The sequence below is a fragment of the Oenanthe melanoleuca genome, chromosome 7, assembly GCF_029582105.1.
Source record: "Oenanthe melanoleuca isolate GR-GAL-2019-014 chromosome 7, OMel1.0, whole genome shotgun sequence".
NCBI classification, from domain to species: Eukaryota; Metazoa; Chordata; class Aves; order Passeriformes; family Muscicapidae; genus Oenanthe; species Oenanthe melanoleuca.
Genome location: NC_079341.1, coordinates 16,417,547 through 16,434,581, shown reverse-complemented (window position 1 = coordinate 16,434,581; position 17,035 = coordinate 16,417,547). Strand labels below are relative to the sequence as shown.

Sequence of the window (17,035 nt, the reverse complement as noted above, 5' to 3'; positions counted from 1 at the left end):
GCCACTACTACACAGCTCCTCAGAGTGAGGGCAAATGGTTGAGTGAATCAGCAAGTGCCCAAGTCTTGTCCTTCTTGACTTCATTAAACTGTGTGATCTGCAGTATCACCCAAAAGACTTCAAAAGCAGGTGTGCATGTGTTATGTAGTGTAACTCCACTTTGTCTGTGCTCCAGAGACCTTATGGTGTAAATGCACACAACGTGCAGGGGTGTCAGGTACAAGCTGCCTGACAATTATTTTAGATGAAGTACTGCATCTTCATTTGTCCAGGAAGTTTAGAGCCACGTGAGGAACAGCAGATCTCACAGAAATCAGCTAATAATCTAAATCACCAGGTCATCCTTTCTTGCTAAATTTAAAGGGGGAAACTCTTAGGGGAGTAAAAGTCAGCAGTTATACAATCTGAACTACAAAATTATAAAATAATCCAGCTACACTGAAACACAGAAAGCCACTTTAGCTTCTTTTTCCCAATTTTTCAACAAAAAGCCTATTAATACTAGCACTTCTCTCCAGTTATTTCAGTGGAGTATAAACACTTCAGATATCCAAAACAACATGAAACAACATACATCCTGATGTACAGTCTAATAACAATTCTTTGACATTCCCAGCAAATAAAAAGCTATTGTAATGATTCATCACTTTGGAAAAAAACATTCCACTAATGGAAAGATTTATCATGTTCTAAAATATTTCCTTTTCCTTTATAACAGCAAACAAGAGTTGACTGGTATGATAGTTGTTTTCAGAGGGCCTGAAGAGACTGGATCATTTCAAAAAAGAAAAAAGGTCTTAGCCTACATTTAGAAAAAAATATCTATTTCTTCAATAAGAAGGTAGCAACATAAGAGAGAAAACAAGAAAGCATTTTATTGTTATTATTACAGAAACTTGCAACAATTCTTAACTAAAACCCTTAAGCCAAGATACTAGTTTAGAGCAGTTGTTAAAAGAAGAATCCTGTCGTGAATAAGATTTTGTTGTCTGTCTAGTGAGGTTTTATATTTATCTCAGTGAATTTATAAGATAGAACTGGAAAATTTACATGAGCAAAAGCATTCCTTTACAGAAACGGATTAGCAACTTGACAGGGCATTTTCAGAGTACTTGAAAATCTTAAGAAAATTTATAATATACTCTGTACAAACATTTGAAAATGTGAACGGGCAGATGACTGGAACAAAGCATCTGAAAAAACCTCCACAGGACTTCCAGGCATTTGTAGCTAAGTTTGCAGTTCATTTCGGTGGATTATGAGTTAAAAAGGAAAATAAGCACTTCTGTCAACATTGTCTCTACTGATCAGTTTTACCAATTTACAATAACTTCAGCATAAATGTTTATGTGCAACACTTTGCTTGTGTAAGACTCAGTGCAGCTGGAACCTCAATTCACTGAGTTTTAGTGCCTGTTTGTGTTTTGGGAGATTTTTCATCACTTTTTACATTTATGATATTAGGGGGTTTTGACATCTATATTGACATACATTAAGACTCCATCAGAACTCAGCAGGGGCCTTCTAATTCACTCAGAATGACTGGGCTACACACACAGTGTGGTTTGAGTGCACTGAAAAAACGACACAGAATCCCTGTAAGCCAAATTTACCACGTAAAACAGGAAACACTGTTCTCCAGCTTTCTATAGAGCTTCTGACAGGTGTTGTTACACCAATCCCTTGCAACTTAGACACAGTGTTTATTCTTATCCTTAAATGCACTGGAACCAGAAGCAACATGCTGCTTTCTTGGTCTTCTGTGTTTCCTTGGACTTCAAAAAATTCCTGCCAGACTGTATTCTACAAAATTAATTCTACAAATGACAATCACAGGCACCCACATAACCTCCCTTTGCACACAAGCACTGAAAGCCAAAACAGTTCAGTTCAGAAGCTTCATTAGTTTAACTTTCAGTCTGTCATTCATAAGTTAAGGAGACAAAGCCAAAACATCTGGACTGAAACTAAACCCACCTAAGAAAGGAAATACATTTTAAAATAAGATGATAGCAAGAAATCTGTCCTATTTGGTAAAGCTGATAGCTGACAATGCAGTGTTTTTTGTCCAAAAATACTGCAGAATTTTTTTCTAATTTAGCAGTATTTTGGGACCAAACATTGCTGAGTGTAAGGGCAGCCACAGTTGCTTCTTTTTCTTTGTATCCAGCAAAGATCAGATAAACACTACCTTTTAACTTCTCCGGATTTTCACTTATAGCAAAAGTTTCCTATTGCTGTTTGCTTGGCAAAGTTTTCAAAATTGTTTCTAACTTGGAAAAAAAAGTGGGGGGGGAAAGCATGAGATAATTGTTTTCAACGTGTTTATTTGTACACCACTAATGCAGAGGCCACGGGGAAAAAATGAAGGTCTCCCTATGATACCTTTAAGAAATACAAAGATGAACAAGATATCCACCATTGCTTAATTTATCATTTTTTCAAACTGATGTGTGCAGGCAATGAAACCAAATTTATGAACAGACAAATCAGACAGACTTGGCAAGCACCTTGTAGTAAACATTGCTTTGGAAAAGAGCTTAGCTATCATGAAATATGGAAAGCTATCCTGGTCAAATATCATAGAGCCACCTTACAAACAGCTCTAGCAAGGATGTGCATTATATTTGCCCATCTATTCTATCTTTCTTGACCATTTCCACAATACTACAAAGAGATGCTGTTTAACAGGCTTGTTAACTATTAGCACTGAATTAGGATAAAGCCTCCTAAAAGGACAGAAAAAAGTGATTTTAATTATCTCCATACTATGTATTTTTTCATATAGTTATTTAAAATTGTTCATGGAATGCTTTCATATATCTGTCAAGGCTGCCCTAAATATGCCTATGCATGCACATATGTATATATAAGATTATATGCACAAAAAATATTAATTTCATGGAGGAAATACAGTCTTAATTGGACAAACAACATTGTAATTTGCATGCAAGCCTCATGCAGAAGTCAAATAACCTTAGAATGTCATGGAATCATCAACTTTAACCTCACAGAGTATTAATAGACTCAGCTCTGCTGCACCTTCACAATAAAAAATCCCAAATGAATGCAATGCTCTTTTTACTTCAGCGTCTCTCCACTGATCTGTGTGTTGCTCTGATATGAAACTGGTGTAGCAGAGCAGAAACTTGAATTCTTTGTATTTGAGAAGCATTTCAAGTTAAGTAGGTCATTCTGTTGAATACACCTCTCAGCATCAGCATTTGTACAATGTGTGCCTTCGCACATGAAATAAAGGCTTGGGGTTTTTTTATGGTGTGATTTCCAAGTGCTTTTTCCCCAGTCATTGCTCCTGCTTTTGTCAACAAGTGGATTACAAAAAGGCAAGAAGAACAATTTATGTGCTAATACTTCACCAAATTACATATTGTTCTTTCCCACTGACCTCTTTGATGTTCTTGGGACCAAAATTCTCTTCCTAATATTTATGAATTTGTTTATACAGCTGAATAATTCAACCACTTAGGAAAGGATTCTGCTCCCCACTGACTCATGCATGGCTGCTAATAGAAACCCAGCTGAGAAAGAACAGATCACAAAGCTCAACATAAGCAGGAGAGGCTGAGACCAGAGAGAAAGGTTAACAAGTTACTGCTTGCTGAATATATTTTCACTTCAAATCAGCTCAGCTGCATAAATTGTTCAACACTTATAATGAAAAACTGTTATCTGCACTATAAAGAATTAATGCAAAAGAAGGAAAATGCACACTGATAATGTACTGATAATCTAAATTCTTCAATTTTACCCTTATTAGTTAAAAATAAGCTTCCAAGAACTTTTTTTAAAATTAACTAATTCTTCAATGATAAAACGTGTATTTAATATGCTCTGTTCTGCAGCTATATACCTGACTGATTCTTTCATAGTTTTGTATTATTTACTTCTATTCTCACTAGTTTCTAAATCTGCAGCTTTTATTTCTCAGTTTCTACAACAATGCTCATGGTGCAGACACAGGTTTACTCTGCAGAGCTCAAGAAGCTACTTTAAAACACAGAATGTCTTCTTTTTTTTGTTCACTCTGACACAGGGAATTATTTAGAAATAAATTCATAGAAATATGACATTGCAGACACTAATGTGCTGAATTTCTTTCTCCACTGATGGCAGCAGTGTTTCAATTGTTTATGATACTTTTGCAAATCCCCCTTTGACTGTAACAGGCTAGAGGCCACCACTCACCCATAGCAAATTTTACTTTGTAAACCAGTCCAACTTTTTATTTACTATCTCTATTAGAGCTAATAAAATTTTCCAATTAACAGAATTTAAATTCAGTGAAAATGAGGATGAGAAAGTTGTAGTCAGTGTGATTTGTATTTGAAGAAGATTTAAACAGATGTTTTCATATTTGGCTGTCAAGTTTCTTGTTCTATTCTAAAAAGAGGAAAAGTTGTATCTGATCAATAGCTGAACAATTTTCATCACCCCAGGGACAGGAAAAAAATTTAATTTTCAGATACTGAATACAAGTTTATGTCTCTGCTTATTTGACTGGATTAGCTAATAGTATTCTAAGAAATACTATGAAGAAGAACAAAGATCCCCAAGCCCTTCTCTGAAGCCAAATCCATTGGAGGCAAGGAATAAAATACTTCATATTATCCTATACATCCCATCCTATCCTGAATCCTAAGCCTGTATTGTAATAGTAAGCTTTTACAAGACTTCAGATACTTGTGTATTAATGAAATTAAAAAATGTACAATAGACAACACTCAAAATAGAACAGAACCTTCTTAATAATGTTGCAATGGGAATAAAACACTGAAAAAAATTTCACTTTTTCAAAGCTTGCTTCTTATCTTCTGTAGCTATCTTACCTTCAAATCTCCATCCAACCTTATTTGATGTACCTAAGATACCAGCATAACAATTTTAACTGGAATACCTCTGCCTGGATGCTCATTAACAATAGAAATCTTTGTCAAAACAAAACGTTTTGCTACAATTCTTGTAAAATTCATGTATTGTTCTTTCCTATAGCTATGTCTTGATAAAGTGCAGTAAGTTACAGATATATCTTTTTTAGAAATATCAAAATAACAGAGGAAAACGAGTGCTTCCATTAAATACACTACTTTACTTCTGTTAAATCTCTACATTTTATTTTGCAAATTCACAGACTACTTCATAGAATCATGGCTGGACTTTTGAAAAAATGACAGAAAACTGCCTGTTTAATTTTGTCAAGTAATACTCCTTGTGATCGAAGTTATAAGCCATTAATGTTCCTTCTGGAGAGTGCTACATCCTTCTGTATTTAATACTATGTCAAAGCAACTAACATATCTCAAAGATTAATTTTCTTTCTCTTGGCACATGATAAAAATACTCAAGTTTTATTGCAGCAATGTAATAACTTCTAGCTATTCAGTAAGAGCTGTGTTTTGTAATACTGCCGAACATTTCATCATTTTTGAAATTGAAATTACTGTTCTTCAGTGAAGCTGCAGGATGGATGCAGTTGTGAGTAAATCTTGGTGGCACCAGTGCTTGGTGTCAGCTAAAGGCTCAAACACCACAGCCCTGCAGAGGTGCAGCTCTGCTGAAGGCAGCTCAGGGCACAGCACCAATGTGGGGCACTCAGCAGCTGATGCCATGAGCAGTGCTTCCCTATCACTGCCTGTCCATGGGATCCTGCTGTTACCACTTCACTCCATCAAATCTGGGGCTCTGCAGAGCTTAGCTCCTGCTACTAATGAGTCTTAAGTGCTGTGATTCAACCAGCAGCACCAGGGGAGGTTTTAGCCTTCCCTCTGCTGATTTATTTCACACATGTAGCAGTGATGTCCGTAGGAACAGGTGAATCATTCCCCTGCACAGCTCTGTCCTGGCTTATATGAACTTCTGATGAGAAAAGGAGGAGAAAAGGTAAGTTTCCATGTATCTAAGAATCAAAAGGTAGTAAATGATTCTCAGAAAATGATGATACACATCAAAATGCTTTAAATTCCACTTTTAGAGCAAATGGATTTCTTAGTACAATGCCCCAAGGCTACTCACACTAATCACAGCACAAAGTGCTCCATGGAACTACTCTTTGGGCTGGACACAATTAATTACAGACATGGAATTACTGGAGTGTATAAAACTGAACACTGGGATACCTACCTCACGAGTGCAGGTTATTCTTCTAGGATGGGGAGCTTCCTGTTGCAACTGATACACTGGGAAGAGGCAGAAGTTAAATTCTAATTAATATAGAATCATTGTGAACATTTTAACATTAAACATTGTGGTTTAAATAAAGGAGACTTTCTGCAAGGTTTAATGCAAGGATATCAAGGACATAAAAATTCACCAACAAGCAGTCAGAAAAAAAGAATGCTGCAAACCAAAACAGAATATTGATTTTCTTTACAACAAAATGATCAAGTAGTATGGAATAAGTGGTGAAATCAGACAAGTTTCCAACAAACAGATCAGCAAAAGAATCACAATAAACATAAACTAAAGTTCATTTTATGTCAAATCAGGCTGTTGTCAGCCTCTCTTCAGGAAGCAGATGGAGCCCAATCCCACTATGCTGGGCACACACCCAGGCACCTGCAATATGTTAAGACTTTACAAGAATCACTCAGAACTGGGAACTATCAAACCCTCTGCCTTTGCCACTGCTCAGTGAGGACCCTTCTGAACTTCTGAACTTCTGAAGAAAGAGAAAGATGGCCTTTGAATTTGCAGATCTAAAGACATAACAAGTTGAGTAGCAGAGTAAAATAGCTAAGGCCCAAATTATGACATACACTTACTAACATTTATATCTTCCCTCCTCCTTTTTCTCTATTTTTAAAATAAGCTTCATCAAGCCAGAACAGATCTTTGCAACCAGATGTAAATTTAATGCTACTAGAATGTGCAGACTTTCTAGTATAATACCAAAGGAATTACTTTCAACTTCTATGCCAACTGAATCTGGTTTGGCAAGTCACCTTTAAAATGAAGCTGTCAACACCAAGTTAGTATTTCAATAGTACACTAGAAATGGCAAAATGAACATTTGGAATTTTAATTGTTTAAAATTAAATTATGTTTCAATCCTTAGTACAAATACCAAGGTCTGCATTGTGCTATCACCTTCTTCAGATAATAAGACCACACATTAATTTTACCAATACATTTTGACTTAATTATAATTCTCATTTGATCCTAAGTCTTTTCCACTGGCAAATGCTGTATTTATGTGTCAACCTACATGGGAATGGAGAAAATGGCAAGATGCCCAATGACCATTGAATCATAAGATAAACTGGAAAGAAACATTCCCTTTGTTCCAAATAAAAAAACCTAATGGTTTTTCCAATTGCTACTAAAATCAGTAATTTCCATACTGGGCTGGTAATACAAAAATGATTTTTGAAAGTGATGAAGAACAGCACACTGGTATATAAAAGTGCAATTATCATTTTAGGCATAGCATTACCATTTATATTGCCAGCACATAGATTTCCTAGCTTCTATTGTAAAAGCTGTATTTGATGGTACTGGAGCTTGTCCATATCTAATTCTGAGAACTGCAGAGCCAAGTTCAAAGGAAAAAAAAATAAAATAAAAGAGCAAGTTAAGATTTTTCTGAATTTCACAAAAGAGCAGTGGAGACCCACAATCAGCATGCTGCACAGAAACTGGCTGAAAACTGAAAACTAATTCCCACCTTACTTCAAGCCGGGCTGAAAAGATTTTCTGAAAGGAAATTCTTTTTCACCAATGGCAACACCTTTCTCCTCTTCCAGTAAGAAGCACAACAGGCTTACTAGCTAAGTTAAAAAACAGGATTCATATGGCTCCTCCTCAAACTGATGTATGCAATTCAAACTGCTCAACACCCAGTTTCCTTGCTGTAATGATTGCCAGAGAAGTCAAATAAGACATTCCTCTAGGTCTGTCATGAGACTGAAAGCAAATCAAACCTTGGGATTCAGAGCTTACTGCTGAACCACAGGAAGGTTCACCATGGCAGGCAAACCATGATGGTGTAGGAGAGTGGGTGAACACAAACCATACATGCAAACCTTGTTGGAGAGTGGTGCACATTTCACATGCCCAGGCTTTCAGCTTCTCTAATACCAGATCTTCATTGGCAGCTTGACAGAGGTTCAACCTCCCTGTTACAGATTATGGTGTGGAATAAACTGAACAAGGAAGCAGTGTTCCATGAGTTCACAGGTACAGAGGTACAGAGCTGAAAAAAGTAATCAAATCTGCCCCCTTACACTTGCTCTCTTTCTAACCATGGTTCTCACCTAGCCTTTAATTCCACATCTCTCATTAAAAAGTCTCTCACAGCAGGACAGAAACCTTTTAAAGCAACTACATTTTCTCAAGTGCCAAGTCTCCTCAACCTTTAGAAAGCAAACATTTTCACAATGTGAAATGTTGCTTGAGCAAATGCCTTTATCCAGACTGAAGACACCAAGCTGAATATATACAAAGTAATGCAAATGTAAGTCTGACATCCCTAAACTGTTAAGTGTGTTATACACACAAACATTCTGTTTTCAAAATCTGCTCTCCACAGAAGACTCTTCTTTCTTGCTGTGGTTCCTCAAGTCTCAAAAATGTCTCACATCTTGGCTTTTCTCTCTACAAAGAACTAGACTTAATAGGTGAGCCACTATGGGAAACTACGATGCTCTTCTACATTTTTCTCATGTTCTCTTCTGTGTCCCTAAAGCTCCATTTGCACAGCCAAATAAGAGGTCATTCCTTTACATGGAATTATTTTGCATTTAAAAATGGCTGTTTGCTGCCTTTTTTTTTTTTTTTTGAAACAAAATCAAGAAGTTGTGAAGTTCCCAAGAGAGTGGCACTCTGATGTCAGGGCAAGGCACCTGGACTGCAAGGCCAGCTCCCCTGGGCTAGGGCACACACACCCCAAGAACTGCAGAGCATGGGCAGGCTGGTAGCAAACCAGACCCTTCTGGTCAGGGCTTCAAAAAACCTGCTTGTGATTTGTCACACCAGGCCAAACAAATGCTCTCATTTTACTACATCAGCAAATTCCTGAAGAAAACAATCTGTGTTTTCTCAACACAGCTCAAGCTCAGCTCTAGTAATGCAAGGCACTAGATCACAGGAGACCCAGAAGTTTTCAAGGATACCAGCTTTAAAGCCTGAATGGAGTTTATGGAAAAGCCCTGGCCTAGGCACACAAACTACTATAAGCAAGACAAAGCAGGAGTGGGACAACTCCTGTTAATAAATGGCAGAGAATCCACTCCTCTAAATAATCTGTGTTCACTTGTCCTTGGGGGCAGCTCTACTGCACCTATCTCTAAACAGAAGTGAACCCCTTTGCTGCTGCTTAAACTCACATTCTGATGAAAAGAGAAATGAGTCTTTTAAAGCATCCAACTGAAACTTTTCCAGCTCTGACTTGGGAAAAAAACCCAAAATGCTGAGATACTTACAGTAAGATTTCCAAACAGGTGGTCTGTATTCATCAGTATCTGAAAGAAAACAAAAAAAACTTAATGTTGAATAGGAAACATTTTAACACAGAAAAAAACCTGCAGAAGCACCTGCAGAATTATTAAGATAATATTGCACCTAGGTTCTAAGCTTACTTTTTACTATTATAGAACAACTTGTTAAATTTTCCCCTTTTTACTTAAACTAAAAATGGGAAAATGTATTTTCTTTACCCAGCTAGAATAAAAACTAAAGAAACAAATCTGGAAAGTGGCAAAAATGTAGATCAGAAGCCAGCATACTGTGAGGAGGAAGGAGAATGTATATTATTTTATTATGCATATATCTGGAAGTTTACATCAGAAAGATTTTTTTAATCTCAATTTATATTCCAATAAGTGAGTTTCCATGCAACTTATTCCTGCCATTAGCTTTTTCCTCTTCTGGATGGCAATTAACAACTCTTAAAATAAAATTAGAGTGCTATGCAGTGCTATGCTGCAAACTTCAATTCTGATCCACTGTTTCTGACCAGCTTTAGTTCTGATGCCACAAGTCACCAAGGCTTTCAGCAAGATGCTGTGCTTATCTGCCTTGGAGCTGGTGAGAATTATTCCATCCTCATGGCACCACAGGGTCACAAGCTGAGCCACCCACACAGTCAGCCTTGCTGTCTGAAGCCACTCCTGACTGCAGCCTGAGCCCTGTGTGCAATCATCTGCTCACTGGAACTACCTGCTGCATCCAACAAAATATGAATTTCTACTTTTTATTATAAGGTTACATAAAGATCAAGCAATCTGGGAAGCTATTGCTTGACTTTTGGCCTGAGTGGCATCTCCACTTGAGAGTCCTTAAGGTCTGCAAAACTGAGCCTGAAGCTGAGATTTTGCTTTTCCTCCCCTTAGAGTAATCAATCTGTCTTTTTCAGATACTTGCTGTAGTCCATCTCTCACACATAGTCATGTCTAGAATCTCTAAACTAGAGCTTAGTGGAAGGAAACATTTTCTATTTAACTGGCACAGACTTTGCCAGACCCTCCCAGAACACTCCCTGCCCTGACTGCACTGTAATTTTGTTCCATTTTTTACCCCATATTTTAGCTCTACGCATGAAGAGGGTGCAGTCCTTGCAGACCACCTTGGTGGCAGTGGGTTTTATAAATACAATTCATTATGATTTTATTATTAAGGCAGCACTCAGTTAAACTGCCATCCCCCTGAATATGATGGGGTTTGATCTTTGGAAGGTCCTGCAGATGCTCTACCACGTCCTGCAGATCAGCAAGAACACCCTGGAACTGCAGAGAGACCTTAAGCAGCTTGTGCTTCACTGTGGTAGTAAAAGCAAATCAGCCCAACAGATGCAGCCAGGGTTATTCATTCCTACTTTGATACCTTTAATTAAGGCAGTGCCAGTCGATTCATTCCAGAAGCATTGTAACATGATCCCTCAGCAATGCAATGCCACATGGAAAAGTGGCAATATTTTAAAGTAAAAATAATACCTTTATTCCCAGAAGACAACTCTTACCCCACCACCTGAATTTGCTTTTGATATACTCTGGGTTTTGGCAATATATGCACTAGCTGAATTTACAAATAAATAATTTAAGTAAAGGACAACACACACTGCATTTTTAAAATATGAGCTGACTGTTATGAAAATACAAACATGTTGGCAGTCTAACCTATACTTGCTCACACTCAAGCTAAGTGCATCATGGTCATAAAACTAAAAAGTGACAATATTTGTGCCAAACAAAAAACCTCAAACCTTGTTAAAGTCAGGCAAGAACAGCAGTTACTTTCATACAAGAAATAGCTAACATTCAGAAATGGGAAGGAGTGATTTATGTTATGCAGCTGTGCAGAAGGATTTTGTTAGGAAAAAAATCTGTTTGTGAGCTTTATTGCCTTTACAGTGTGAGAATACCCTCAGGCCATCCCACACGAGGTAATGAAAAAACTGAAGGTCATTTCTATTGTGATTTTTTTTTTTTAAAGTGTAGTAGCAAACATTAACCACAGTAAAACAGTGAAGCAGAGGGTTTGCAGTGCTTGTTTCTGAGCAAGAATGTTTCTGTTACTAAAACTAGATGAAATAGAATAAGCATAAACACCAGCCCTGTCTATTAACAACTGTTTTTAAACAAACCTGTTTTTAAAGGTTAACCGATGTGGTCCCGTTTAATACATGTAAAAGTATTTAGAAATTCATTATTAGGAAAAGGGTCTGATTTTCAGAAAGTACAGGCTTTCATGTACAGCATCTCCAATTAGGCATCTGAAAAGCACTTACAGGCATGATAAAAAACCCACAGAAAATGTGGAACCCAAAATACATTTTCTCGCTAATGCTGCAGCACTTTCTAATTAACGCAATAAACTCTACACTGTCAGTTCTCAGATTTTTTTCACAGTAACTCAGCTCTGCTAAATGTTTCCAGGATAAAATAATTTTCTACAAGCTGTGCATCAGGTTCTATCTTAACTGTATTTTCTGCCCTAAGTGAGATGAAATTCAACTTAAAGCTACTCTTCTCCAAAGAGAACTGATGCTATCAGCTCTGTCCAGATGAGATCCTACCCGTATGAAGGCACTGTGACCAGCAAGGACACTTTAGATCAGGGACACTGCCCATGAACATAAAGTGCAATTTCAAACTGAGACCAATTTCAAGCTGACAGATACTTTCCCTCAGAATTAGCTGGGCTACAAACACAGTGCAGATGATATGTACTTAAAAACTACACAGATTCCTCATAAGCCAAATTTATCATGGAAGACAGTAAACACTTTTCTTCATCTTTCTATAAAGCTCCTGACAAGTGTTGTTACACCAACCCTACCCTGAGCAACTCAGACAGTGTTTGTTCTTCCTTTGGCAGTTTTTACAGGCAATATTTAATGCCATCAGTTCACATATGTAGAATCCTGAGGATGATTATATGATCCAAGTGGTTCATCCTTTCTCACTTTGTTTCATTCAGAAGTGCCATGTTTCCTGAAGATGTACCTTTGGTTTCCTTATATTCTAATCATAGGAGAAATTCTGGATACTCAGCACTTGCTTGCCATCAGCTTCTTTACTCACAACACACTCCTCTCTTTTCCAGGACTTTGCCTTCCTCCAGCCTTAGCAATCTCCACCTGCATGCAAGATCTCTCCCCTCATCCTAGAAGAGTGCTTTGGTTTGCTTCCCAGAGTTGTCCTGTTAGGACTCACCTATCCATCCCCTCTATCTGCTCAGCATCCCATTCTCAAGCCATCTTGTCTCATCTCGTCTCTACTCCAAGGTTCCTTGCAATTTGCTTAAATGCGGAGAAAACAGAGACAGAAAGGACAGAAAGTCCAGAACAGCACAACAGTCAGAAATCAGAAATATCACAGTGGGCAATTGCTCTCTGGGTCCAGAATGCCCTCCTTAGAGCAATTCACATACACAGACACAAAAAAAAACAAAAAAACAAAAAAAAAAAAAAACAACAAAAAAAAAAAAAAAAAAAAAAACCACAAACAAACAAACAAAAAAAAACAAAACCAAAAAAAACCAAAAAAAAGAAGAAAGAAACTTTGCATCTTGAGCATGAATCATCTGCAATTAAGAATTGAAAAGCATAGACTGACCATCAGAAATACTCACTTCCACAGAAATGGGCTTCTGCCATAGACAATCACATAGCCATGTAGAAGTTCATACACAGTCAAACACAAAGAGAACATCTCAGATTTTCCATAAACACAAATGTGACTAATTGTGACATTACAATGTAGCATTTCCCTATGTTATTTTGTTTCTTTCTTATCCACTCCTATTTTATCCACTATATAAATTTGGACAACTGCACTACTTTCAGAGTGTACATTTTAATTGCAGATATGAAAACTGTTACTATTGCCTCAAACTGTTTAGAGTGCTTGCCTTTGTGTATTCCTTTTAAAGAAAGAATAAAAATGTTTACCTCTGCTTGAAATGGCTGTTTCTCTCCCCACCAGAGATCAGCCAGTTCAAGGGTAGAGAAGCAGCAGCAGCTTAACTCTGCATGGTAACCCCATAAAGCCATGTAGGACTTACAGAGATATTTCCTGTAGAAAATTCAGTTTTTCTTTTCCTGCATGTCAGTGGCTGCACCTTGGTCATCTCTAACATCAGAGATTAATGCTGTCTGGGAGGAAATAATAATCTATCTGCTCAGACAGCAGCTCTTACTCCAACCTTTGGTTTTATTTGATAATATCTCTATTGAATACAGGTAAGGCCTCAAGTGGGGAACATTGTGGAAGAGGCCAGTTCTCAGCAATGTGGACCAAATACCAACATGATTAGGAGAAAAAAAAAAAAATGTCTGATTTCATGTTGTGAACTGGTCTAGGACCAAAGAATAGTGTAAGTCACAAATATGAAAAGATGCAAGAAAGTATAAACATTCTTCCTAAACTACAGCTAGGCACTAACCAGAAAGCATGTGCTGTAAGATGCTAATCTTGCTTTGTTTGGCAGCAGCATATATAAAAAATTAGCCCCTGAAGACATTCATGACCAGCCCAGTGGATATGGCCAACAGACTCCTTTTTGTGCCTGAAAAGCATTTTCTAGAAAATTTGTCTCCAGCCCCCAGATCTTCCTTATTAGCACCTTTTCTATGCCCAAAGGATGCACATTAAAAAAATCACTCGACTTAGAGGAAAAAAAAGCTGTAATTTATTTGCTGGTGAGATTCTCAAGCCACAAAAAACAGCACAGTTGAACAGAAAATGTCATTTAATCTCTGTTTTTCAGAGTATAAGTGCCAACCGCATTTCAGAAACTAAGCTCAAGCCATCACAAAATGTTTTCAGCAGCAGCCAAGCAGGCCCTTGAAGTGAGGGCTTTTACACACTCCAACCAAAATAAAACTCAAACAGCCCTGAGCTAATTGAGGATGAATACAGCCACTGCCCTAGGCAGCAGCACTAAACCAGATGGGCCACAACTCCATGGTTTCAGGGTAAATATGAGAAGCTGATCCTTGGCTGCAGCAGCACTGGAAGCTTCTGCAGGAGTCTCTGTGCAGCTGGCAGCAGGAGGGGAAGATGAAGCCAGGCAGCTTCTGGACAGGGGCAATAGGGTGCAGAGTGCAGAAAACACCAAACCATCCCTGTCTGCAGCGTGTGTAGTGAAGAAGTAAGGGACACACAACTACCATCCTTCACTGCTCCTAGACAAGACCCTGGGATGCCCCTTTCTTTGCACAAAGCCTCTCTGCACCCCTCTGCTAGCAGGAGCAGTGGGTTAGGTGACAATCTGCAATGGGGTGGTGGGCAGGAGCAGGACCCCGATGCTAAGAGCAGGTGTCACATGCGTGGCTACTGCCCTTGAGGGAGGTCCTGCAGAAACCACCCCTGCCCTGGCTCAGGGTGCCACATTCAGCTGCCAAAGGCTGCAGAGCTGCACTTCAGCTGCTGCCAATAAACACGACAGAAAGCTGTGGTCACACTTTCTTACCTGGCAAGAGATGTTTTCTTAGAAACAATTACTTTTTCAGCATTTAAGTCCTTCACATGAATACAAAAAGGGAAATGATCCTCTGGCTCAATCCTGTCCTGCCTTCAGCTTTCCAAAGCAAAGAGGCAACAAACTATTTCTGACCAAAATATATTGCATGGGCTTACAGGACATTTTTAAAGATATGACACACAACTTTCTGGAATATTCCTTTTTTCTTAAACAAAACCACTGATACTGTTATTTTACAAAAAAAAAAAAAGGGTTTAGAAGTCATTGAATAAATAATGTTAACCAAATGTAATGTTGCTCTACTAGTGACTTAAAACAAAGACATTAATGACAAGAACCTGATGGCATATATGGCCTGGGGCCATATGGAAAACGCTTAGGGTTTCACAACCAGGGCATCACAGAATTTCCTTTGCTCATGGGAAGATCCCCAGGCAATAAGCACCACATTTCTGAATGTCAATCAGCAATGATAACTGATACTTCTACAATGTTATCTAGTCTTTGATGCTTCTTTAATGCTATCTTTGGCAGACAATTTCCTTTGAATTAAGAAAAACTTTCAGACACATCAAGGCTCTCCTTAAGACACCAATGCTGTAAGGAGCTTCAGTGCAAAAGTCTCCAAATAAACCACTGTCTATTTTCTCCACCTTCTCCAGGTAGGGAAAAGACATCAGACAGGCACCCAGTTCAACATGCTGGCAGCTGTTAGAGCTCAGAATGGACCTCAGAGGTGTGCAGACAGCTCACCCTCCCAGCAGAGCATCCCCTGCTCTGAGCACTGAAAACAGTCAATAATGAAAGCATCCCTTCAGTTGCAAGATGGCACTATATCACACACACTGCCCCAGGAATTTTTATTAGGGCAAAACTTATTTTTATTTGCTCTTTCATCCTCTCGTGCTTTTGCTTTTACCACTCCAAAAAAGTACAACTAGGTTTCTAATTATTACTGGAGAAAAAAATGATTAAGTGAAAGTCAGTGTGAACAATGCCCCAGAAAGCTACAAGGGCTAATGGCATTTCTCTGATGTGACCAAGGGGGAGACAAGAAAGCACACTCAGCAAAAGTGAAGGGGCCTAAAGAAGGGCATGCTCTGATAATTACATCAGTGCTGAGGGGAAAAGAAAAAATGGATCTCACTGCCATCCTGTTCTACAAACGTCTGATCTGGCAACAATAAATTCTCTGGGAATGTTTCTAATGGGGTTGAATGAGAGACCCACTGAAAACAGCCAGAGTTCAATGCCTTTTATGAGCAGTTCTACTATTATTGCCTCTTTATGAATGATGGGAAATTTTAAGAAGTAATATTTTGCTTATCACAAGCACTGCTGCAGTGAAATGAACTCATCCTCTAAGTGATTAGATCAGGTTGCAAATCATTCATTTCTAGATTTTCATTTAACCAATGCAAGGGAAGCAAGTATTCATTTTTCCACCTCTTTGCCAGACAAAATACTGGCATATGACTGTATAAGTAATGAGAAATAAAAAATGTTTAAACCCTTTACAGCCAAAAAATTAAAATCAACCTTAAATTTTAAGGTGAAATTTTCACATATGCAACGGTAACAAGCAAAACATAGTTGTTTTTCCTCTTTCTCTTGACAGTAATTTAATGGAGGGGTGGGGAAATACCCCATGAAAGCACAGGTAGCTTACTGTTTAAGATAAGTTTCAAAACATCTAGTATTATTTCTTAGCGTTGCTGGAAGTATGAAAATTTGGCTCTCAGAGAGGTAAAAAGATGACAAGTGCCACCTTGTGGGCATTTAATAAAGACAGAATTTAATGCTGCTTTCTGTTTCCAGGGGGCTATGTCAGTCTCCAGACAACAGGCTGCTGATTTTCATTATTACTGGGAACACTGTCTTTGCTCTCTAAGAGAAGCCAGACACGATGGGAATTGCTTCCTGACATGGCTTTGCAGGTCAGTGCAGGTAAAACAACAGTCAGGACAAAGGCTCTCCTGTAACCTTCTGATTCACACCACCACATGTATTCTGACATGTCTAATTTACAGTAAACAGCTCCCAGCTGAAGATGTTGTCAAAATCAAATATGCCTCTCTAACGTATTTATTTAAAA

General features: G+C 38.1%; 1 protein-coding gene across 2 annotated transcripts in view; it reads right to left on the bottom strand.

The window, feature by feature from the left end:
- CHN1 (chimerin 1) overlaps positions 1-17,035 on the bottom strand; it is a 90,310-nt gene that overhangs the window by 60,183 nt on the left and 13,092 nt on the right. For both annotated transcript variants that reach the window (XM_056496841.1, XM_056496842.1), the window contains 2 exons: positions 9,438-9,476; positions 6,139-6,194 (listed from right to left, as the gene is read on the bottom strand). In XM_056496841.1, the coding sequence (XP_056352816.1) occupies positions 6,139-6,194; positions 9,438-9,476 (95 nt within the window). The remainder of the gene's footprint in view (positions 1-6,138; positions 6,195-9,437; positions 9,477-17,035) is intronic.